The sequence below is a fragment of the Balaenoptera acutorostrata genome, chromosome 9 (genome assembly GCF_949987535.1).
Source record: "Balaenoptera acutorostrata chromosome 9, mBalAcu1.1, whole genome shotgun sequence".
NCBI lineage: Eukaryota > Metazoa > Chordata > Mammalia > Artiodactyla > Balaenopteridae > Balaenoptera > Balaenoptera acutorostrata.
The window spans coordinates 97,726,598-97,751,161 of NC_080072.1; the positions used below are offsets into that span (position 1 = coordinate 97,726,598).

Below are 24,564 nucleotides of genomic sequence, written 5' to 3' on the forward strand. Positions count from 1 at the left end.
AGCTTTTAGCACCTACCTCAATTTTTTAAATCTAATAAGTGGTAAACAATTCTAGGTTAAATAAAATAATTAAAAACAGCATCATCATCCATCCAGGGACCTGAACCCAGAAGCTGGCAATCATCCTTAACTCTGCCTTTCCTCACTGCTACAGCCTTGCCATTTACCTCTGCTAGGGGTCTCTGCAGTTTCGGGATGCAAGGGGGTCTATGGATAGCCACTGGGGCAATTTGCAGTGTTCAAATCTTCTCTGTTGTTGCATACTTTTTTTTTCTTATCAGTTACTGAGAGAAATATGTTGAAATCTCCCACTACGATTATAGATTTATCTATTTATCCCTGTAGTGCTGTTGGTTTTTGTTTTATGTATTTCAAAGTTATTAAGTTCATAAAAATTTAGAACTGTTTTATTTGCCTAGTAAATTAAGTCTTTTACCATAACAAAGTGTCCTTCTAAGAATGATTTTTTGCCTTAAAGCATACTATATCTGATATTAATATTCCAGTTTTCTCTTAGTTTTTCATGGTATGTCTATCTTTTTCCATCTTTTCATGCTTAACTTTTCTACACCTTTATGTTTTCGATGTCTCTTATAAACGGCACATATTTGGGTTTTGTTTCATTGCTAGCCAATCTGGCAACCTTTATCTTTTAATTGGAGAATTTAGTCAATTTATCTTTAATGCTATTACTGATATATTTGGGGTTAAATATCCCATCTTACTGAATACTTTCTATTTGTCCCACCTATTGTTTTTTCCTTTGTGCCTTCTTTTGGATTGAGTATTAAAAATACTCTATTTCCCCCTCTCTGTTAGTTTTGCTATAATACAGTCTTTAATTACTTTTAGATTACAATGTGAATCTTTGCCTTACCAAAGTCTAACATTATTAATTGGCACTTTTCTTCTCAGACAATGCAAGGACTTAGAACTTGCATTTACCCTCTCTCAATTTACATGCCATTGTTGTATATTTTAATTCTGTATATATTTTAGATACCCCTTCAAGATGATGACATGATCACCATTTTATGCAATCAATATTGATTTCGATTTACCCATATATTCACCGTTAATTGGTCTTCTTTCCTTCCTACATCACTGAGTTTCCACCTGCAATCATTTTCCTTCTAGTGAAAGAATAGCCTTTAGTATTTCTTCCAGGATAGGTAGTTGATGATAAATTCTCTCAGTATTTTTTTTGTCTGAAAATGTCTTTATTTCATCTTAATCTTGAAAAATATTTTTGCTAGGTATAAAAATCACAGGTTGATAACTATTTTTTCATACATACTTTAAATATACCATTGTATTGTTTTCTGGCTTCCATTGTTTCTGATAAGTTAGCTGACAATCTAATTTTTGCTCCTTTAAAGGTAAGTGGTCTTTTTTTCCTCCGGTTGCTTTTAAGATTTTTCTCTTTGTGTTTGTTTTTTAGCAGCTCTATTATGATAAGCCTAGGTGTGGATTTCTTTTTTTTTTTTTTTTTTTAAAGGATTTTCTTATTTATTTATTTATTTATTTATTTATTTATTTATTTTTGGCTGTGTTGGGTCTTCGGTTCGTGCGAGGGCTTTCTCCAGTTGCGGCAAGCGGGGGCCACTCTTCATCGCGGTGCGGGGACCGCTCTTCATCGCGGTGCGCGGGCCTTTCTCTATCACGGCCCCTCCCGTCGCGGGGCACAGGCTCCAGACGCGCAGGCTCAGCAATTGTGGCTCACGGGCCCAGCTGCTCCGTGGCATGTGGGATCTTCCCAGACCAGGGCTCGAACCCGTGTCCCCTGCATTAGCAGGCAGATTCTCAACCACTGCGCCACCAGGGAAGCCCGGTGTGGATTTCTTTAAGTTATTGCCTGTGAGGGTTGTAGAGCTTCGTGCGTTTGGGCTTGATGTCTTTCACAGCTTTGAAAAGTTTTCAGACATTTTATCTTCTGCTCCATTCTCTTTCTCCTCTTCTTTGGGGTATCTTCTCACATCTTCTGTGTCCTTGACATTCAGAATGTGGTCCATGGGTGAGCAGCAGTGTCACCTGGGAGCATGTTAGAAATGCAAAATCTCAGGTTCCACCCTAGATCTACTAAACCAGAATCTGAATTTTAACATGATCCCCAAGTGATTTGTATGCACAGTAAAGTTTGAAAATCACTGCTCTATATCTCTTATTTGCTCTTTTATTTTCCATTCATTTGTCTTTATAATATCAGAAGATATTATCTTCTGACCTATCTTCCAGTTCACTATTTATCTCTTTGGCTGTGATTAATTTGTTGTTAAACCCATCTAGTGAGTTCTTAATTTCAGTTATTAATAGTTTTTATTTCTAGATTTTCCATTTGATAGCTTCCAATACTCTTACAATTTCAAATTTCAATTGTTAAGAATCATTATTTTAAAGTCCGTATTTGATAAAACCTATGTTTGGAACTCTTGTGGGTCTGTTTCTTTTGTCTTTTTTTTTTTTCTGCTGGCTTTTGTTCACATTGTCACCATTATTTTTTACTGTATGCCAGACACATTATTTGCAAAATTGTTTGTGGAAATAATTTGAGGTCTCAGGTGATGTAATCTTCCTAAAGAGAGAATTCATGTTTGCTTCTGACAGGCACCTGCAACCTGGGGCACTAGCAACCTGAGGTCACCTCAATCTAATTTCTAGGACTGAGATGATTTGAGGCTGAGCTACTTCTGGTCCACTTTTAATCTTAGAGTTCTGCCCTTCATGGTCTCAACTCAAAGTAGGAGGGGATGGGGGGGGGGTGAAGGGGATGGGAGGAGGGTTCACCAGACAGACCCACACACCCTAGCAGGCCCTGGCCTCCAATTAATGTCTTTCTAGTACTGCTCAGTTTCTCTGTCACTGCCTCCAGATTCAGCAAATGCCCCCGAGGGCAAGAGCTGTTCCAAATACCAGGCTCACCTCCTGGGCCTCCATTCTCCCTTGGATCCTGGCCCAGTAACTCTTTACTTTCCTGCCAGCTCTCTGATACCTTGAAGCAAGTATTAGAAAATATTTTATTCATATTTCCTAGTGTCCCAGCAAGGAGGAGAGTGGGTTTGAGTTACCGCGTCTACCATTCCTGGAAGTGGAACTCCTCTGATATGTTTCCCTAGACGTGTCCCTCCTCCTCCCTTCATCCTCACTGCTGCTGAACTAGCACACACCTTCCTCTTCTCTGTCTAGATGTCCACAGGTTCTAAGAGGCCTCTCTGACCCAAGTCCTTATCTCCCCCATCCCCTTCCTGTGATCAATCCTCCGTGCTTCTACAAGAGTTACTGTCCTGACACGCGGCTCTAGTTCAAGCCTCTTCCTCAGTTAAAGACCTTTAAAGTGGTCTAAAATCCAACCCAACTTTGCACTCCGAGGCCATGTAGCTAGGTCTGGTATTCACAGGGGAGACAAGCGGTAGGCAAGAGGTTTTGTAGCGCATGAACTGAGTGCAGCCAAGCCAGCCTGAAACCAGGCTCAGACTGAGAGATCTGGACTTAAGAAATGAGCTTGAATTGATATGTTTGCATTTTATCTTTTTATGTATCTTGCCTTTCTCTAAATTTTCTGGTAATTTTTTCCCTTGGCAAAATGCAAATTCCTGAGGGGGAGTGGTAGCGGTGGGTACGGAGTCACAGAGTCTTCAGATTAGGGTATCTGTCCCATGACGCAGCTGGAACTGGAATGTGGGTCTGTCTGCTTTCCAAGTCAGCTAAGTAACAACTGTAATGACCACCACCTACAAATGGGAGAATCTGGTGGAGCTGGAGCAGCGCGGCTGGGGCGGGCTTGACTGTCCACCTACCCCTCTGCTATCATTCCTTCCTATTCCTTGCACACAGAGTCTCACTCTTGCTTGGGTCACCCATGCTCCTCCACCCTTCAGAGAAAGCTGTCTCCATCACCTACACCAGGGGATTTATCAGGCTTAGAGTAAGTCTAAGCATGATAATTCCATTCTCCTTTCAGTGACTAGCTTTGCTAGAGGCATATTGCCCCACTGTGGCCAATGGGAAATGAGCATAAACCTGTTGAGGGGATTTCTGGGAAAGGTTTCTTTTACTCCCAAGAGAAGCCCATAGGAAGAGACTGCTTCTCTCATCCTGAACTCTGTCTTGTCTGGCGTGATGCCTGGAGCTGCAGCCTTCTTGAAATCATGGGAGGAACAGCTGACAGGCTGAGGATGGCAGAGCGGAAAGATGGGAACCACTGAGTTAACCAACCCTGGAGCTGCCCTACTCAAGACTTCTTGTTATATATGATAATAAATATGCTTATTGCTAAAATCAACCAAAGGCTTCCTAACCGATACAAGTGGTATGATGGAAAATATAGAGGCTAGGGAGGCAAGAAAGCCTTGATTTGCCACCCATTACCTTTGTGACCTTCAGCAAGTTGCTTTAGCTCTCTAGGGCTCCGTTTTCTCATCTCTAAAATGGAAAGAATACCTAGCCCATAGGGCTATTGGAAAGTTAAATCATGCTTATGATGGCATGTCACACACATGTCAAGTTATGACCACTGTTCTGGATGAGACCTCATCTGACAGCAGGCTCCTTTTAGCTTAGGCTTCCCTCAAGGGCACCTGCGTCCATCAGAAGCAGTCATTTCATTGCCAGCTCTTGGCAGGTATAAAGCAACTACCATTTGCTAGCACTTGACATTTTAGAAAGGATTCTATAGCTATGTTGTTTCTTACAACGTCTAGATGAGGCACTGTCCCCATTTTATCATGAGGAAACTGAGGGTCAGAAGGTTAAGTGACTTGCCAATAAGTGGCAGGGCTGGGGCACGCACAGTTGCTGTGTTTACCAGTGTCCCTTCCACTCGGTGAAGCTGCTGCCTTAGGACCTGGCCCCTGCCTGTGTGTGTCCCTGTGTGTGGCTCTGTAGGCAGCTCAAGGGTAGGGGGTCGACAGCTCCTTGTAGGGAGGGATGGTGCTCCTAGACCTTTGGATACCCTTGTGGGGTCTCACCTTGGTCAGTTAAACATGTGTAGGTGCTTACAACTCAGGCCTTGCATCAGAATAGGACACAAAAAGTCTGGGGGTCTGGGTGGTTAATTTCTAGAGGCCAAGAAGGTGCCAGTGTGTGTGTGTGTGTGTGTGTGTGTATGTGTGTGTGTGTGTGTGTCCTTGAGGCCCTGAAAGGGGCCAGGCGCTGAGCACCGTCTCCGTTTGGTCTCCACACAAGACCAGGTGGCTCTGCCTGGAGCTGTCCCAGGAAACCTCGATGGGGGGATTAATGATGGGAAAAGTAGGGCGGGCAGGTTGGTAAATATTTAATTGCTCAGATCTTAAGTGGGGGAGGGGGATGATCTGATGGAAAGGGAGGGGCTTAGGGAGAGTAAGGAGCATTTAATCTGAGCGGGTCCGGTCACCAAGTCACCAAGCGCGGGGCTGCACTGGGAACATCTCCATCATCACATTACAGCTGCTCCTTTTAACTCTTCTCACCCCTCCAGCTCCTGCTGCTAAACTGTCTGGGTAGGACCTAGACTGTGGGTCTCTGTATCCTTTGAAAAAACCGAGGCTGCGTGGGAAGGAAGCCATGATGGCAACCATGGCTACCGTTTATGAAGCGCCCACTGTGCGCAAGGCACTTAACACCAACCGACTCTTCTGCCGATATAGCGCCTGGCTCAGAAGGGTTAGAAGCAACTCAGTGATGGGGTTGGGGGGCGGTGAGGAAGGAAGTGGAAGAGGAGCTGGGAGCTGTACACGGTCACGCACAGCACCTCCTGGACCCGGCAAGGCCCCTGGAGGTGTGCAGCTCCAGCTCAGGCAGGAAGTCTGGCCCTTCTCCCACCCTGATCCCTCCTGGGCTGACTCAGCTCCCAGCCTCCCCCATCTGACTCTGTCACTCTCCCCTTGAGGTCTGGTTCCTTATCTCTGTTTTCTTCCAGTTCTGCCCCCATGGAGAAGGGCTTTGAGATCACAGCTCCAAGTGGAAGCACATCCCATTCCTTCCCTGAGAGCCCCCTGCACACCAGAGTCCAGGGCCTGGCCCATGCTGGGGCCTCTGTGGGGTGATCGCCGGGTCCCTAGCCTAGGATATGCGGGGTGATGCTCCTGTTTCCCCCAATCCCTACCGTCTGTATCCAGAGGACAGCAGGCTGAACCCTGCAGGGGAGCAGATGCCATAAAAGTATGCTCCTGGGGTGGGGGGACAGGCTTTATCCGGCCTCTGACCCAGTGCTGCAGGGGGAGGGGTTACGGTGGCTCGTGAGGTTATGCTCGAGTCCTGGGGCACCTCACCCCCACTTACGGTAAGCTGTGTTCTCCCCAGTGTCCTCAGAGTCACCCTTCAGCGAACCAGAGGGACAGGACGAAGGACGGGGCTCTGCTCTCACCCCTCTCCTTGCGGGAGCAGCGGGGCGGCTCGAGGGCAGTGCTCGGCACAGGCCCTGGGAGCTGCCGCGCGGTCCGAGGCCAGGCCGGGGCCGGAGGAGCGCACTCACCGTCCTCCTTGGTCTGGATATAGAGCACGCTGCTGCGCACGCCGTCCCCGGCCTGGGTGTAGGCCAGCACCTGCACGCTGTAGTTGGTGAACTTCTCCATGCCTCGCAGCTCCACGCGCTCCCGCGTGGTGGTGACGTTCTGCATCGCGCCCCACTCTGCCGGACATGAGCAGCCCTTGAGTGCGGCCCAGGCCGGCCAGGCCACGGTCCCCTGGCCGCCGCCCCTCCGCCAGGCTGGGCTCGCGGCCGGCCTGCTCCACTGGGCTCAGACCTTGACTCCATGGTGGCGGCGACTAGGGGGACCCTCCACCTCAAGTTCATGGGTGCGGATTTGGGGCACTGCTCCCGGACCACATTTCTCCCAAGTGGTCCAACCAGGGTGAGCGACAAACGCCAGCCGGGCCTTAGCCCCTAGTCAACCTTGCACCAAATTCAGCTTAATACTCTCCCTATAGGATAGTCCCATCTCTCTATCTCTCCAAGCCACATTTCCCTGTCCTCCACCCAAACCTCTCTCCATGTGAGGGACCCCAGGAGTGACTTGGAGCTGGAGGGGCGCCTGGACCAGGCGGCCAGTCCGCAGCTGTTCCTCTTGGCTGCCCGGCACCTCCTTGGGCTCTCGGCTCTCCCGAGGCAGTGGATCCACGGGGGATGACAGGCTGAGGATGCCTTCCCTGCACATGACCACTCCTGGACCAGCACCCTGAACTCCCGAGAGGATAAGGGGTCAACTCCCGTTACCTTCTCCCCACCACTGAGGACACCCTCCCTGCAAAGAACCCGCACAGAGAACGCGGGCGAGGCTGGTGGAAGGGCCAAGCCTTCCTCGGGCTCAGCGAGGACCTGTCATCCTGGCTCTGCCAAGGAACGTGCTGTAGACTCTGAAGGAGGGCTTAGGGAGAGGGTCCCATGGGATGGCCAGGGCCTTAGGAGGAGGAAAGAGACAGACTCCTGAGCTCACAGCCCTCCCACTGGGACTACTGGCTTTTCAGAAAACAGCCCCAGACACCGGCTTGTAGAAGACTAGTGCCGGCAAACCTACCCTGGCGCCTCTCAGGGACCCGGCGCAGGCCAAGGCCCGGCAGAGGGCCCGGCCAGGGGTCGGCAGCAGTCGGCCAGATTCCAGAGGGTGAGGACGCCAGGCCCAGCCTGAGGGGACTCCAGGTCGGTGCACGGGAACCTCAGAGGCCTGAGTGGTGGGACCTTCCTTTTTGGGAAGGTTAGAAACCAGGGTGGACCTGTCCAGGACTAGAGACAGAGAAAGACCCAGGAAGAGGGCAGCATGACCATCAATCCACGTTGCCTTTGGAGACTAGAGAGGCTGAAGCCTTCCTCACCTGAGGGCTGAGTGGGGACCCACAGGCTTAGAAAAGTGGAAGCAAATTCTGGAAAACGAGGCCCCATCCCTGGCTCAGCACAGATATGTGAGGCCATCTCATCGTATAAGGCCTTGGGAGACCTTCAGGTCTCTGTGTTTTGGGAGGAGATGATGGGGGTGTGGCAGGGAGAGACAACTACTGTCAGCAGGGCTTCTGGGCAGAGCAGAATCCAGGTCGGGAAGGGGAGGGCAGCTGCCACGGAGGGTTGACCATGAGTTGGAGTCCCAGATCCTCCAGGAGAGAAGGGAGGAGCCAGGGAACAAGTAGCAAAAGGCTGAGGCTCTGGGGAGGCAAACTCGTTTCCGTAGTTTGGGATGCTGGGCCTCTGGCTTGCAAGACTGCAGACTTCCTGGTCACTGCAAGGGCGCTGTTACACCAGTGGGCAGGGGCTTGGTGTGTCTGGGGCTACACAAGCCTGTCTGGACTACTGCATCCCAGGGGAAAGCAGGCACCCGAAGGGTCGGGCCATTGTCTTGTTTTTTCTCCTTCTGCCATTCCTACCCCCAGCTCCACCGTGCACCCTTCTCCAGGTCCTGGGCCGCTCATCTGCACAGACCACATGCCTCACTGCCCGTCTGGCTGAGGGGTGGCTCTCCCTGGGTTCTGGTGGCCCTGCTTCCTCCTCTTGCCCCTTCAGGCCTAGGCGGTGACGGCTTCCTGCTTCTGCTAATCCCATGGGCTCCGTCCTCCCTCCAGACTCCTTGGAAAGCAGCGCCTTCATTAAAGTCTCCTCAATTGCCCTGTTTGAGCACGCCAACTGTCCCCTGACTGACATGGCCACAAAGTCCTAATATCAACACATTCCATCAGAAAAGCAAACGTGCCTGTCTCACCCCTCAAATCACTGCCCAACATACTGCTGTCCAGGAGCAGCTGGTGTCCGTCCCCACCAGGGAGATGACTATGTGTACCCCACCCACCCCGGCCCCGGCTCTGACCCCGGGATGACAGGTATGGAGGAGGGGCTGGACTTCCACTCGACATCCCATGAACATGCTCAACTCTTAGTATGGATCTCCACCGACCCCGTGCCTCTCGCTCCACGAGCTGGCCGCCACTCCCAGCAGACTCACCCCCATCAACGTAGAGTGACCAGAAGATGACCCGATAGCCTTTGAGGACGCCGTTGAGGGTGCTGCGTGGAGGTTCTGACCAGGAGATGACGGCCACGTCGGAAGTTATGGACAGGGCTCGGACGTTCTCGGGGGGCTGGCTGGGCACTGCCAGGGCAGGGGGAGAGTTGAAAGGCCTGGTTAGGAAGGTACAGGACACGTCCATGTGCAGGCGGGGCCCTGCTACCCAGCCAGAGGAACTTTGGGTTACACAAGTGGGAGGCCCTCCTGATTCAATGAGTCGTGAGAGTTTTGGGCTGGTGACCGGGAAGTCAACCCAGTCTCCTTTCCTGGAGATCTGGGTGAATAGAGATCCTTTCAGCTTGGTTCCTGGGCTCTGGGTGGCACGTTCTTGGTTCTGGGTAAACGCTGGGGGAAGAAGGTGATGAACTCCAGGCATGAGCCCCTGGGGATTCACCAGCAGGCACCACAGCCCAGGGAGTCCACGTCCGCTGAACATAACAGAACCTGGAAGACCAAGCCAGCGCTGGAGGGATCTGCAACTGATGCTCTTATCTGATGGCTGCCAGCCCTCTGTGTCACCTGAGCTCGGGGTCTGAACCAAGGCCTGGCTCTAGGGACCCTTGTGTCCTCATACCAAGCTGAAGGGAAGGAAAAGAAGGAAAGAGGATTTCAAGCAACCCTGGGGCAGGGGAGGAGAGGTTCCGCAGACACCTTTAGGACCTCTAGGATCATTACATTTTTGTCCCTTGTCCTTGCATCTGAAGACACCAAAATGTCTTGGGTGATGGAAAACACTCTCTAAGACCAACTTGGGTGGTCTGCCCTGCCTTTAACCCTCTCCATCTGAGACCTACCTTTGAGCTTAACCTAAGTCCCACCCCCTGTGGGCAGCCCTGCTGCATGATGATGTTGAGAGACAGTGGTGACACCAGGCCGCAAAGAGCCACGTTGGCGAGTGACAACTTTGATGGCACTTCCACTGGCTTCTGAGGAGCTGGGGGCAAAGGGAAAGGCCACGTCTGCTTTGCTCTGAGTGGGAGAAAGGAGGCACAGGCTGGATGGAAGGTAATTAGATCCCATTGCCCCACAAGAGGCAACTCTAATTTTTATGAGCATTTAAATGATAATACATCATCCTAACGATCCTCTTTGAGAATGATTATTGTTTCATATTACTTAGGTGTAAAAATATAAGCACCATGTAATTAGGGACCCAGTGTCATAAACTACTACAGATCGCCCGTTCGAACAAAATGAAGGTAATATAATTATGGAAGAGACACTATTGCTAAAGCAGGGGTCCTTGAATACCCCAGGAGGAGTGCTAATATTGCAAGGAAACGATCAGGATCTGACAGGCTAACGAGGGCCTTAATTAAGTATGAAAAACTGCTGAGCAAATGCTGCTGGAAACTTTCATCCCCTTCTCCTCCTTTGTTTGCAAAATGACTCCACAGCCCATGCTGATCTCTCCCTGTTGGTAATCCCAGCACCCACCCCCCACAGCAAGGGAGGTGGGGCTCTGATGGAGGCCAAAGGTGGGCCTGGCCTGACTGTTTTCTGGGATGGCCCCAGTGGACGGAGTTTAGTGTTTGGTCAGGTGTGCCGGGTGGTCTTGGGGCAGCTGTTCTCCCTGGACAGGACTTCCCTGAGCATCCTGAATCCACATCACTTGGTCTTGCATCCAGCCCTGCCCCCAAGCAACAGGGTAACAATAGGGTGAAGTAGAAAGAGGATGGGATTCAGGGTCAGGCCTGGATTTTGACCTGGACTCTTCTTCATTAGATGGGCAACTCTGGACAGGTTCTTAACCTCCGTGAGCCTTGGCTCCTTTTATGGGTAATGACCTGGCTGTTAAGGCTGTGGTTTTCACAGGTGCTCCCTACACCAGCGGCATGAGCATCACCTGGGAATGTATTAGAAATGCCCGTTTTTGGCCCCCACCTCAGACCTGCTGAAGCACAACTCTGGGGGAGGGTCCAGCAATCTGTTTACAGTCCTCTGATGTGCGCTCAGGTTTGAGAACCACTGTGTCAGAGCACTGCTTGGGATTGGTACTGATGGTACTAAGAGGCGACAAGCTGATCTTCCTCAATCCAGCCAGGCCCGTGGCCAGCATCATGGAAGGGAGGGGGCTGATGGGGGGCTGGTGAGGCTTCGGGATGGTGGAGGGGGTCGGGGAGCTGGTGGCAGTGTAGCTCAGTTGCTTCTCTGTACCTCTCTGCATTCTATGCACCTTTCTGTGTTCTGTGTTCTCCCTTTTTCCCAGGGGCCCAGTGCTCTGGGGCTACTGACACCTGCTCCCTCTCAAAGCCTAGCTTGTGCCCCAGAGCAACTAAATGGAAATCTCTGGGGATGAAGCATCAGGATTTTTAAAACTCCCCAGATAATTCCAACTTGTAGCCAAAGTTAAGAACCACTGGTACGAGCTAATCTACTCTCAGGGGTTTCTGACCTGATGCATCCTCCCTCCCAAGGGTGTCTGCATTTTCAGAGAGAATGAGGCAGGGAGAGGGCATTGCTTAACAAAAGGATGGAATGCTTAACAAAATGGTGGAATGCTGGGTATCCTGATGGCCATGGGGTGATGGCATTATGTTACTGGGGCAGTCAGTTCCCTCCCTCTGCTGGGGGCAGGCTCAGACTTAGTGACAGGTTTTAATCTCACATCCTCGTTTTAGGCAGGAGCAGCAAGATGGAAGCTCTGTTTAATCTGCTCTTTGGGGGGCTGTGACCAGCCCGGCTCTATCTCTGGGGGGCATCAAGGGTCACATCTCCTCTCCCTTCCTGGCACAGGCTCAGGTACCAGCTGGCTCTTCTCTTTGCTTGGAGAGCAGGCAGGCTCCTGCTGCTTTCTAACCCTCTCCCCCGAGAAACCGGGCCCCTTAATTCACTCATCAGACTTGGAGTGCTCTCCAGTCCTCAAAGAACTCAGTTTTAAAAATCAGGCCCTAAGTCCTCTGTCCATGGACCTTGGGATATCGTAACTCCACAGTCTCATCTCAGGTCCCTAAAACAGATGGTGGACAGATTCCAGCCCAGAAGTACAAAGGTAACGTGGCTCCTGCCCTTTTTCCAACCTGGAGGATGTAAGGGAGGAGAAACAGGACCCAGAGTGCAGAGGAAAGAGCTTTGGGACAAAGATGGGTGAGGGGCCAGAATGAGGAAGAAGGAAAAGGCAGAGGGAGAAGCACGGACGGAGAGTCAGACAGGTGCACAGACAGGCGCTCAGACAGGCCAATAGATCAATAGAGAGACCGATGGGCAGAGCATTAGCAAGCGATGGATAGAGAGCCAGCCAATGGATGCAGAGGCCCGGAGTGCTAAATGGACCAAGCATCCCTCAAGGAGCCAATGGGTGAGAGGAGATGGAGGGATCCAGGGAGGCTGTGTGGACCACAGGACCACGACGGGGCTCAGGAGCAGGGAAGGGCCCCGAGCCCTCCCTGGCAGCCCTGGCTCTGCCCACAGCTGAGATCTGTACCCGCTCGCTACCCTCTACTGGTGCCCTCACCATCCTCCAGGGTGGTGGCATTGATCTCACTGGATGAGGGCCCCGTGCCAGCCCGATTGAAGGCCTGGACCACCACCCCATATTGGGCGAACTTCTTGAGGTTGTCCAGGGTGTAGACCTCACTGTCTCCAGTGGCCTTCATCTCCACGATGCTGTATTGCCCATTGCTGCCAGGGCTGTTCTCTCTGTAGCCGATCTGGTAGCCCCGGATGACGCCGTTCTGCAGCTCCTTCTTGGGTGCCTGTGAGTATGGGGTGGGGTGGGGAGGAGACAGACACAGTGACATTCTTAGAGGATGCTCTGTTTTTAAAAAGTAAATTTAATTATTTATTATTTATTTTTGGCTGCACTGGGTCTTTGTTGCTGCGCGTGGGCTTTCTCTAGTTGCGGCGAGTGGGGGCTACTCTTCGTTGTGGTGCGTGGGCTTCTCAATGCGGTGGCTTCTCTTGTTGCGGAGCAGGGCTCTAGGTGCGTGGGCTCAGTAGTTGTGGTGCATGGGCTTAGTTGCTCCATGGCATGTAGGATCTTCCCGGACCAGGGCTCAAACCTGTGTCCCCTGTATTGGCAGGCGGATTCTTAACCACTGTGCCACCAGGGAAGCCCTGAGAGGATGCTCTTAAAACCAAAGTCAGATCATGTCACTCCCTTGCTTCCAAGCCTTCAAAGGCTCCCATCTCACCCAGAGTCAAGGCCAAAGTCCTTACAATGGCTACAAAACTCTACGTGATCTGACCCCACCCCCATGCCTCTTGGACCCGTCTCCCCTCCCCCATGCTTCCTATGCTCCTGCACACACCTCTTTGCTGTTCACACCAGGCACATTTCCATCCAAGGGAACACTCTTTCCTTGGATATCTACACGGCTCACCTCCTCAACATTGTGGTGTCCTTGCTGAAATGCCGCCTTCTTAATGAGGCCTTCCTTAAGCTCTTCGTGTAAGATTGTTCCCTGCCTTCTGTCTAGTGCTCCTTACATTTCTTCCTGGTTTTATTTTTCTCCATGGCAGTAGTGTCATCTGACATTCTATATAGTTTACTTATGTCTTTGACTATCTGTCCCCATTGGGATGTAAGTGCTGTGGGGATGAGGAGTGTTGTCTATTTTATTCTCAGTGTCTAGAATGGTGCCTGGCATGTAATAGGCCTTCAATATATATTTATTGAATAAATGAATGGGTGAATGAATGAATGAATAGGGATACCATTTGGTATGGGCCCAGGAGAAATGCAACAGCAGACAAAATGTAACCAGAGGGAGAGGGAGGTAGGTAATTAGTTTGAATAAAAAGAGAGAGTCCCAAGATACCACTTCACACCCACTAGAATGGCTATTATCAAAAAATGAAAAATCACACACACACAAAAAATCACAACTGTTGGTGAGGATGTGGAGAAATTGGAACCCCTGTGCATTGCTGGTGGGAATGTAAAATGGTGCAGCCGCTGTGGAAAGTGGTTTGGCAGTTCCTCGAAAAGTTAAACATAGAATTACCCTATGATCCAGCAATTCCACTTCTGAGTATATACACAGAAGAATTGAACGTAGGGATTTGAAGAGGTATTTCTACACCCATATGCATAGCTGCATTCTTCACAACAGCCAAAAGGTGGCAGCAACCCAAGCGTGCACAGATAAATGAATGGATAAACAGAATGTGGTCTATACATGCAATGGAATATTATTCAGCCTTAAAAAAGAATGCAATTCTGATATATGCTACAGCACAGATGAACCTTGAAAATATGTTAAGTGAAATAAGCCAGACACAAAAGGACAAATATTGTATGATGCTTCTCTGAGGTACCTAGAATACGCAAATTTAGAGACACAGAAAGTAGAATAGAGGTTACCAGGGGCTGAGGATGGCTGGGTGGGGAGTTAGTGTTTAATGGGCACAGAGTTTCTGTTTGGGATCATGAAAAAATTCTGGAGATGGACAGTGGTGATGGTTGCTCAACATTGTAAATGTATTTAACACCACTGACTTCTAACACATGAACATGGTTAAAATGTTCAGTCTTATATAAATACAATGCTATGTATATTTTACCACAAGTTAAAAAAAAAAGAGTCCTTGACTTCGATGTAGGCCCAGCTCCTCTTGGAGCTGTATTGCCCTTGACATCCTGGCCAACGGCTGGGGTGTGTTGAGAGCTGAGGCCTGAAGCCAGCTCCTGGATGGAGGGACAGAGATGGGCGAGGACAGACCGGTGACAAGGGGGCACTTCGGAGCTCTGCCTGGGCCGGCTGGAATGAAGGGCTGATCCCAGCTGGCCAGGCAAAGGGAGAAAACTCCACTGGCATCAGCCTGGAGGGTGGAAAACATACTCTCACCCCCAGCTTGAACCCCAATACACAACCAGCCATGCACATAGGTGTTCTGAGAGAGAACACATCAACAGGTAAACACTCACTAACACAGACATTCTCATATATGATCACACACACACACACACACACACACACACACACACACACACACTGGATCCCAATATATCCCTTCACATCCAGACCCACCAAAGCAAACATCCCAATCCACACCTACCCATGGCCAGAAACATTTAGACCCACAAATAGAAACTGGCTCCTTTAATGAGGGGGCCTGCCCATCTATATACTGAGAGAGAGCACACACCCCAGTGCATATAAAAACAGCTTGAATCAGGGTTTTAAAGACAATGCAGTTAAATTAAAAGCCCACCTTTTATTGTACTAAAAAACAGTATGATCAGAAACAATTAAGTTAGTAAAACAGCCTGTTTTTTAAAATTCAATGAATGTTTTAAATGAACTGCATTTTTAAGCTCACTGTTAATGCAATAAAATGAAGTTTTTAATTTAACATAATTGTTTTGAACTCATTAACTAGGTGTGCGTGTATTTAATGGACTTGACTTTTTGTTAATGCCTGAATAATGTTTCTCTCTGTACTTGGGCAGTCCTGTTTGCTAGTTTGTAAGGGGGCAAATTTCTGAATTTGGGTTCATATCTACACACTCACACATTCAGACAGACATCTATTATAGACACAAATATATCTGCAAGGTGCCCTTGTTTTCGCACTGACATATACTCTCCTATTACATACCCACGTCCATATTGAAACACACTGATATATACATCAGTACACAATGACACATATGCCTACATACACAGAGCCGCCTACACCATGATATACACCTGTATATGTGTGATATACACAGTACCACGTCACCTTCATTCACATCAAAATACACTGGCAGAGGCCTTGGATAAGGCATTCAGGCATACTCTGCTACATACATATAGATATTCACATATTTTTATAAATCTTGACACATGTTCCCTCCCTCCCTTCTTCCCTCCCTCCCTCTCTCTCCTCTCTCCCCATATGGCCCCACCCCCCCCCCAAACAGGCACACTCAGGATTTAAATCAATCTTAACAATATTTCTCTGAAGCATTAAGGAATCAATAGGGCTGATTGCAAATTTATGTCACAAAGCAGTGGTGATCCATCTCATGGAAAGAGTCTTAAAATGAAGTGACTTATCTTTCAAGTGAATCTTTATTTTTCATTAATCTGTTTCTTGGTGTTAAAAAAAAAAAATCCCCTGAGAAGTCAGCCCCAAATTTATTGACGGCTCATTCATTCTGAAGTTCGAACTTTCTAATCAATTTTATTTTTCATTATGAGACTTCGGAGAAATAAATCTGATTCTAAATTTTTATCAACCTCCAGGTCGGAGCTTTGTAGCCAAATGTCTCAGTGGTTTACATACTTATTCAGCCCTGCCCCACCTCCAGGCTTCCTTGGAGTATTCTCAGGGAATGGGTGCAGAGTCAGGATGCAGACAAGACTTGGGGACTAGACTCCAGGCTTTACCCCCAGTTTCTGAAAGAAGCCCTGGCACCCAGATCTGAACCTGGAGGGAACCATGGCTCTGGAGGTATCTGCTAGGAGGGCTGGTACCCGGGGAGGACCAACTGCCCAGCCTCTGTCCCACCTTTATCCTGGTCATTTCTCTGGGGAGGGAAGGAACCAGGCTCTGCTGCCTTGTGTGTGTGTATGTGTGTGTGTATGTGTATGTCCGTGTGTGTCATGTGTGTATGTACATGCCCAGGCATGTAGTCTTTTTAGGAAAAATATTACTAGGCCCTTCTGAATCTCCTATTCTTGAGTCTACCTTTTTGAAGGGCCCAGAAGGAGGACTAAAGCACCTGGACTTTTCCCACCAGGAGTTCAAGTCAGAAGATGACCTTGGACTTTGACCCCAGATGTAGATGAGGCAGCCCCCACCAAGCCCCACTGTTGAGATGGGAGAGATCCAAGAAGAAGAACATGGATGGGATTCAGAAAGCTCTCTGTTCCTGACCTCCATGCAGTGGGCTCTGGTGAGGAGACTGGGCAGGGGCTCCAGACTCGGTGCACTGAAGTTCTGCGCCTGTCACGACTTGAATGACCATGGAAGTCACCTTGCATCTCTATACCGTGGCCTCCTCTGATGGATGGGGATAAAAATACCTCTTCTGTCCACTCCACAGGAATAGAGGGTCAGATAAATTAGTGCAAAAAAATACTCAAACACTGGAAAATGCGGTGCAACAGGAAGCCATCAAGGATGGGCAGCCCTTCTGTGCCCATGGCAGGGATGTGGCAATGGGGCCAGAGTTACCCAGGAAAGCATTTCTTGGTCCTGCTCAAGGTTATTCTGATCTGTTTCTCTGCCCAGCTGTGGAATTGCCTCGAAGACTTCCCCTCAGTGACAGTCTTCAGATACCCTCTAGATTTACAAGTTTCTTCCCCTTAGAAACGGCTGCAGCACCTACTGGTTTGTTTTCTCTGCAGCTCGCCTCCCCCAGAGCTGGGGAGGGCAGTTATTTTTTAATCCTGATTTTATAGAGGAGGAAATCAAGACCTGAAAAGACCAAGCTCCCTGTTCAACGCTTTACCATGAGAATATAGGGGGTGGCTTCACCCTATCTCCCAGCTCTAGTCACAGGGCCAAGATGAGGTTGAGACTCTGTCGTTTCATCTCCCATAATCCACAGGGCCCCTTTGAAATTTACACATAATCAATTCTAACTCCAGACTTATTACAACATGTGGGGTGTGTAGGACAGACCAGCATGGTGGAAGAACCATCTTCCCTCCTTGGCACTGACAAATTCTTCATCCCACCCCAGGCGTGGGCCTCCATAAGAGAGTCAGGGTGGAGAAGGGAGTGGGGATTGGTGAGGGAACCAGCCCCTTTATCCTCCTCTCTTTCCACCCCTCCAACCTCATGGATTTAGCAATAAACAGGGTTGGGCACTGTAAGAGACCAGAGACTAGCTAGTCTGTTGGGGTTTCATTTGTAGATTGAGAGCGGAAGAAAGGAGGTATTTCAGAGGAAATTGCCTTTGAATTTACTTACCTTCCAGGTCACTTGGATGCTCTGTGAAGTCACTGGCTGCAAGGTTACATCCATGGGGGGCCCATCAGGAGCTGGGGGGTGGTGGGGAGAAACAACATTATGAGTCAAGTCTTAGAAGAAAAGAGTCCTATGTTCTTACTCCCATCCTTGAGCTGGAGGACTGCTGGGGAGAAAGGAAAAGCTCATCTACAGAAGCAGAGAACCTTTGTGTGAGTCCTTCTGAAATGCATAGGGTTTAAATTTCCCCTTCATTCTCCATAATTTGCTGAAAATATAGCAAACAATGACCATGAAATACTACTCCACATCCAGCAGGCTGGCAAATATTTTTTAAAAGTTTGATAGTACAAAGTTCAGACAAAGATATGAAGTGGCAGGAACTCTTGTACACTGATCATGCGAGAGAAAGTTGGTACAAAACTTTGGAAAACATTTTGGCATTTTTTTGGTTAAAGGTAGAAGTTTGTCCATCTGATGACTGTAACTCTACAACTGCTTATATCTCTTGGGCGGAATGAAAACACACAAATGATACAGCTGTACTGATGACATGAAGCTCACAAAAAGAATATCGATCAAAACAAGGAAGACAGAGAGAATATATGAAGTATGATTTCATGCATATATTCTATTAGAAAATAGGCAAAACTAAACTGCATGGGTTATGTGTACATACAGTGTGGTGACAGTATAAAAAAGGAAAGAAAGGAAGTTGGGATACTGGTTACTTCAGGGGGAGAGGTTATAATTGAGAAAGGGCATATGGAGGACCTCTGGTAAGTGGTAATGAGTGTTGGTTATACTAGTTTTTCTTTATTATTATTTGTAAAACTGAACATGTATGTTATATGTACTTTTTTGTATTAATTTATATTTTGCGATGACAGGTAAGAGAAAATACAGCAAGGAAAATCTTGTTTAAACTTTCAGGAAAACTTCGTGACAAAAATCACAGGAGATAATCCAGGGCACTAGCACCCCCATCCTTTGCAGATCTAGCAGATCTGTCCTTTCCAGACAGGCTGCGGCCAGGTGAGTGGGGGCAGGACCATGGACAGCTCCCGAAAGCATTGCCTCGAGAACCCCATCTGGAAAAGGTCAGACGGAAGAATCTCCAATGATCCAGAGGCAGACACAAACACCTTGGAATCTCCCCCTTCTCCTCTTCTAACTGCAAGCCCACTGCCAGTGGACGGAGGGGGGGGGTGTGGGCCCCAGATGTCCCGAGCCCACGCGCAGGGGTGGCTGGGTGAGGTGCTCACCGGCCTCCTCAGTGCTGATGGTGAGCTCCTTGCTCGGCTCGCTGCGGCCAATCTTGTTGAAGGAATACATGCGGATGCTGTACACGGATGCCGGGTGCAAGTCCACGATGTTGGCCTGGTTGATGGTCGGGGAGATGTTGCGTGTGGACTGCTTGAAGTCCCAGGAATCTGGACAGAGGACACCCATTTCTAACCACAGCCAGGCAAACTCCAGGACCCCTCTCCAGCCTCAAGCAGCAGCACATCTGAACGTCAACTTAGATGCCCAGAAGAGGTCTAGTTCACAGAGACTGAAGCAAGAGAGCCTTCACAACTTCACAGAGAACCAAAGGGTTCTGTTCCATTAAGCTCAAGTGACCAAGGGATGCCTGAGGATGGGAGCAGCAAATGCACGGCCTGGAAACTCAGTGAGCTTAACCCTTCTCTGCCCTGGGCCACCTGGTGAACTCAAACCTCAGATGGGGCTCAGATGAAATGTTTCCTATGGTCCCTTCCAAGATCACCGTTTGCTTGCTATTCCTGAGGGTCTGATTGGCCAGTGCCCTTGTTCCTGGTTTCTCAGACCACATCAGAGACCTGTTGTAACTGTGAGACACCCCCCTCAATCCATGATCCCAGTGCAAAGGGGGAAGCCAAGTCTTATACCCCTTTCTCCTCCTATGTGTGCTTCTGTATTGCCTTTCCCTGTGCATTTGTGTGGTGGTGGTCTTGACTGTTTCTTGGGCTGTCAGGGGGGACAAACCATGTGCCAGAGTCCCTAGGCAAACCCTACCCTCTCTCTCACCATCGAGAGAATGGTCTCTAAGTCTTTACAGTCAGAAGCCAACAAAGGGACGGGCATGTTCCCGATTCATCCAGGGGGACTGGCAGCCCATTCCAGGGCTAATGTTTAGCGAAAGTGTAGAATGTGAAAAATACCGGATAAATACCACTCAGGGATACTGTGACAGTAAACACTCGGCATCTCCAGAGGAATCCAGTCATTCATTCAATATATTTGTGCTGTGCACCTACCAGGGGATTCCAGACAGACATGGAAGGGGTTGCAGTCACAGCAATGCCTCAGCTAGGACCTTCCAAACACAGAATTCATAACCAGATTACATTATTGGCACTTTGCTTCGAAAAGAAACAAAAAGGCAAAGCACGAGGAAACTAGCTGATAGTGGGGCTTAAAAATCTTCCCAGGGCACGTCCTGATGTGACTATTCAGTCTAATTTTCCATGTCTTTTAAATCCACAGTAGAGGATCCTGAAAATTCTCAGTAGAAAAGATTAAATTGTATTCACTACAGTTTAACCCCTAAATCAGGGAGGGAGGCTAGCACATTCTAGAACAAATTTTAGGAAGACTTTTTTTTTAAGCTAATGCCTGGCAAATCAGGAGAATTGGTTCACTCGAAAAGACTATCCCATCCCCCCAGGTTCTGGTTAATTGAGGTCTTGACGTTTTTCAAAACACCACTTTTAGCCACACAGGCTTGGCATCTGTGAAGGGCACAGGCCCAGCTCCCCATCTGCAGTTTTGCATTTAATTCTTTGGTTTCATGAGCCAAAGTCACAAATGGCAGACAGTGGATGCTCAGAAAAACAGTATTTTCTCCTTGTCTTTTAAAACACCCCAACTGCCCAAGAGTCACTACGGCTGGCAGGTTAAGCCAGAATTGCAAATGTGCAGGCTCTTACTGCTGTGGGTACTGCTTTGGTTTGGGAGGAAATGGGCTAGCGACGCGGAGGCAGGTGTTCACTTCTCTCTGCGGCATTCTGGGAGCTGGGGCCGGCTCACACATCATATATGATTTGCCTGTGTTTACAGGAGAGGGTCAGTGAACATGAGTCAGTGCATTCATTTTTGATGAGTGCGGCAGAGGAAGGAGACCACGTGATGTGTCTGAAAAGAGAGGGGCTAAAGAAAAGAGGTGCTAATATTTATCAAGCACCTGTGATGTGCCTGGTGCAGTGATGGACACGATTTACTCCTCACTCCTTCCTATGACATCAGCACCATATCTCCACTGCATAGGTGATGCTCGTGTCATCAAGGCCGATTTCTCACTTGGCCTTCCAGGTGTGTTCAACGCTTAGACCTCTCCCTTCCCGAAACACTCTTCTCTTGGGTTTCCTATTAAAACACTCTCTAGCTTTTCCTATTCTCTTGGGTCATCTCTTCACTTTGCAGGTGCATCTTTTTTACGTTACCATTAATGGTTCGAGTTCCTCAAGGTTCCATCCTAGGCTCTCCTCTCACTCCGTACACATTTCCCACCGGTGGCTTCTATTTCCATCTATACACAGATAAGCTCCCTGAAGGCAGGAACCATGTCTAAAACTTTGCCCATCTTGCCCACTTGGCACGCGTTGGGCACTTAAAACCCACTGTTGGTTTTAGATCAGAGCCACTTTGCTGTCCTGGACTTTGGACTTTCAGTTCCTCTGCATTTTGTAGTCACAAGAAATACCCTTTGCCTTTCCCTCCCTTGCCTCCTTCAACTGCCAGTCACAGGAAGGTTGGGGGGGATGCCCCAGAGAGTGGCCTCCTTTTGTTCTGCTTTTGCCAGTCATTTGCAGGTGGATTTGCCCTTGTGTTCCCAAATCATCTTTGATGTTGGCACAAAATGGCTCTCTCCCCACAGCGCCTGCAGGCTAATGCATCAGAGTCAAATCTGGAGGTCTCTAGCTGATTTTCCATACTTGATCACTGCCATCTCTCTGACCTGAATAGCTGAAATCAGGGGCCCTATTTTCTTCTCTTTCCTTTTCAGCTCTCAGAGTACTGAGCTGGCTTTGGTGAATATTGTCTCTTTTAATATTCCCTTTCATATAAGCCTGGCTTACCCAGATTAACATATTTCATTAAGGGCTCTCTCTCCCTTTCTTCATCAAAGGGTTTATGATGCAAAATATTCTTCTTAAAAAATAAGGAAGTGGCTGGGGAGATGTCAGTGCCTTCCACTCTGTGGGCTGCTTGCTGGGAGGGGACCTGGGGCCTTTGGTGTTTCAGGGGACACATTCACTGTAGAAGGGGGAGCACTTTGGACGAAAGCCACATCTGGAGCATTTAGCTGCCTGTGCTTGGGAAACAAATCCATTCTGCCTCTCTGATTTCCACCTTGCGTCACAGCTCTGAGCCCATCACGGCAATCGCCGCAGCACCGAGAAAAGGTTCCCTGGGTCACCACGGCCACTCACCACCTCCCGACACCAGACCCTCTCACAGCCCCACTCCAGCTCACACAGAACGCCACGCCGCATCGGGCTGGCTCGCCCCACGGTGGCTGACGGCGCGCACCACGAGGCTGCCTTCTGGGCTTGGAGGGCCATCCTCAAAGAACTCATCCCTGCTCCTTGCTTGGAAAACAGGGGCGAAATGTGGTGTCTGCATTTTTAAATCTGCACGACGCCATCTGATAAATTTGTGTGGACGGTGCTATTTATCATTCAGCATCCATGTATCATTACTCTGCTGCCTGGGGCCAGGAGAAGTCAGCGTGAGCGGGATGGCTCAGAAAGGGCAGACTTGGTAATTTCCCTTGGAAAATTAGCATGATGAGCAACATGGCAGAAAACCTGGCAAAGGCACAGTTGTAACACAGAAGGGGGTCAGGGGCAGATGGTCCAGACCCGGGATGGGTGTGGTCTGGGGCAAGAGGAAGAGGGGAAGGGAGAGTGGGGTACAGGACGGGGACCCATGGAGGGTTATTCTGTGTCAGGCTCTGTGCTAGGCACGTGCCCATAAGTCATCACATTCACGTAATCCCTGCAGCCACCTTGGATTATGTGTTATTGTCTCCACTGATAGGTAGAGATGCCCAAAGACCTTAAGTTGCTTGCTAAAAATCATACAGCCCTGACACTTGGTCAACCCAAGTCTTCTGCTTTGAGAATTGTTCTTGTTCTACTATTCCACCTGCAGGCAGAAGACCTACTTAGACACACACACACACACACACACACACACACACACACACACACATGCATGCGCACACATGCCTCTCCCTCCTCTGAGTCATCCATCCGTTCCCTAGGATACCTTTTACAGTTCTCATGTAATTCAGTTTGTGGTGTACTACACGTGATTGGATAGTGCTTTGTAATGGTCCTGAAAGTGCCTTCGTGTGTGTGTGTGTATGTATGTGCATGCGAGTGTGTGTACACAGTGTTTATTCTCACTCCAACTGCATTGTAAGCTCCAAGGGCAACACTCTGTCTCCTTGTTCTTTCTCTTTCCCTACCACATGGCTGGTGCATGATTCTGCAAGAAAATTATTGGCACTCAGTACATGTTGCTGACTGACACACACATATTTCAGCCTGCAAGTCCCACAGGACTATAAATTGCCACATGAAGTATTTGAGTTAGAAGGAGGAGAGGAACTTACATTTTTTAAAGGCTGACTATAGCCCCATGCTAGATGCTTTCTCTTTATTCCTCAAAACAATCCCACAAGGTAGGCATTACTGTTTCCCCCTCACAGACAAGGAAGCTGTGCTGTGCTCACAGCCTCTGCCTGACTCCAATATGGTAATTCACTGCAGTTCCCACGGGATTCCTTTTCCTAAGTGCCAGGATAGATGCCCGTCTGAGTGGGGTGGCTGGAGTAGTCCCACCTAAAGGCAGGAGAAAGGACCAGCCAGCTTCTCTGTGCTCTTGATCCTGTGATTTATTTTGCTTTTTTTTTTTTTTTTTTTTTTTACAGGTGCAAAGCCCTTGTGGATGGGAGAGTCTGAGGTTGAGTTTTCATTACTCTCCTCTCCACCTTGCCATCCACCCTGGCTCTGGGGTGGGGTATGGCCATTCCTCATCTTTCAGGGGAGCCAGAGGGGGTTGGGGGAAGATGTGGATGAGCTCTGAAAATAGCATCTTCCCTGCCCACCTCTCCTTCTGCACTGCTCTCCAGATGTGTGATGTTCTCAGCTTCGCCCTGCTGAGCAGTGCCCCAGGAAAGGTTTCCACACATTAGAGGGTGGTCAGTGGAGGGGGACGGGTGGGCAACGGGGCAGCATGGGGGAGGAGGGCAGGGGGGCAGTCAAAAGGAGCCATAGGGGAGGGGCCCGAGTGACAGCCCAGGCATCCGCTCCCCGCCCGCGACAGGAGCAGAGCCCTGCCAGCCATATCAGCCAGGCAGGGAGATGCTGGCCCATCTTTCTGGCTCCTGGGGAGCTTGTGCCCAGACTCGGGAAGCCCCGAGGTGTGAGATGAACACAGTGGGCTTCCTCTCCTCCCCGTGCCCTCTGCCTCCACTGAGGCCCGGCCACTGCTCATCACCTGTCCCAGATGCAGGGCTGCGGCAGCGTGCTCACTCAGCTTCTGGATACCTCTCCTTCCTGTTCACACCTGATGACCCTTTTCAAGGTGCCGTGCCAAGTTCTCTCTCTGGGACCTCAGACATTGTTCGTAGCTCTCAATGACCTTCCCCAAGGAAGTAAAAGCTCAGCCCAGAGCCCCCCCGCCTCCCCCAACCTGGAGCCCAGAGCACACTTTAGTCTTA

The 24,564-nt window shown here is 49.2% G+C and overlaps 1 protein-coding gene across 2 annotated transcripts in view; it reads right to left on the reverse strand.

Moving 5' to 3' along the window:
- Positions 1-24,564, reverse strand: part of DSCAML1 (DS cell adhesion molecule like 1) — a 349,722-nt gene that overhangs the window by 22,831 nt on the left and 302,327 nt on the right. For both annotated transcript variants that reach the window (XM_057552943.1, XM_057552941.1), the window contains 5 exons: positions 19,076-19,243; positions 17,814-17,884; positions 12,418-12,658; positions 8,901-9,047; positions 6,449-6,604 (listed from right to left, as the gene is read on the reverse strand). In XM_057552943.1, coding sequence (XP_057408926.1) covers positions 6,449-6,604; positions 8,901-9,047; positions 12,418-12,658; positions 17,814-17,884; positions 19,076-19,243 — 783 coding nt within the window. The remainder of the gene's footprint in view (positions 1-6,448; positions 6,605-8,900; positions 9,048-12,417; positions 12,659-17,813; positions 17,885-19,075; positions 19,244-24,564) is intronic.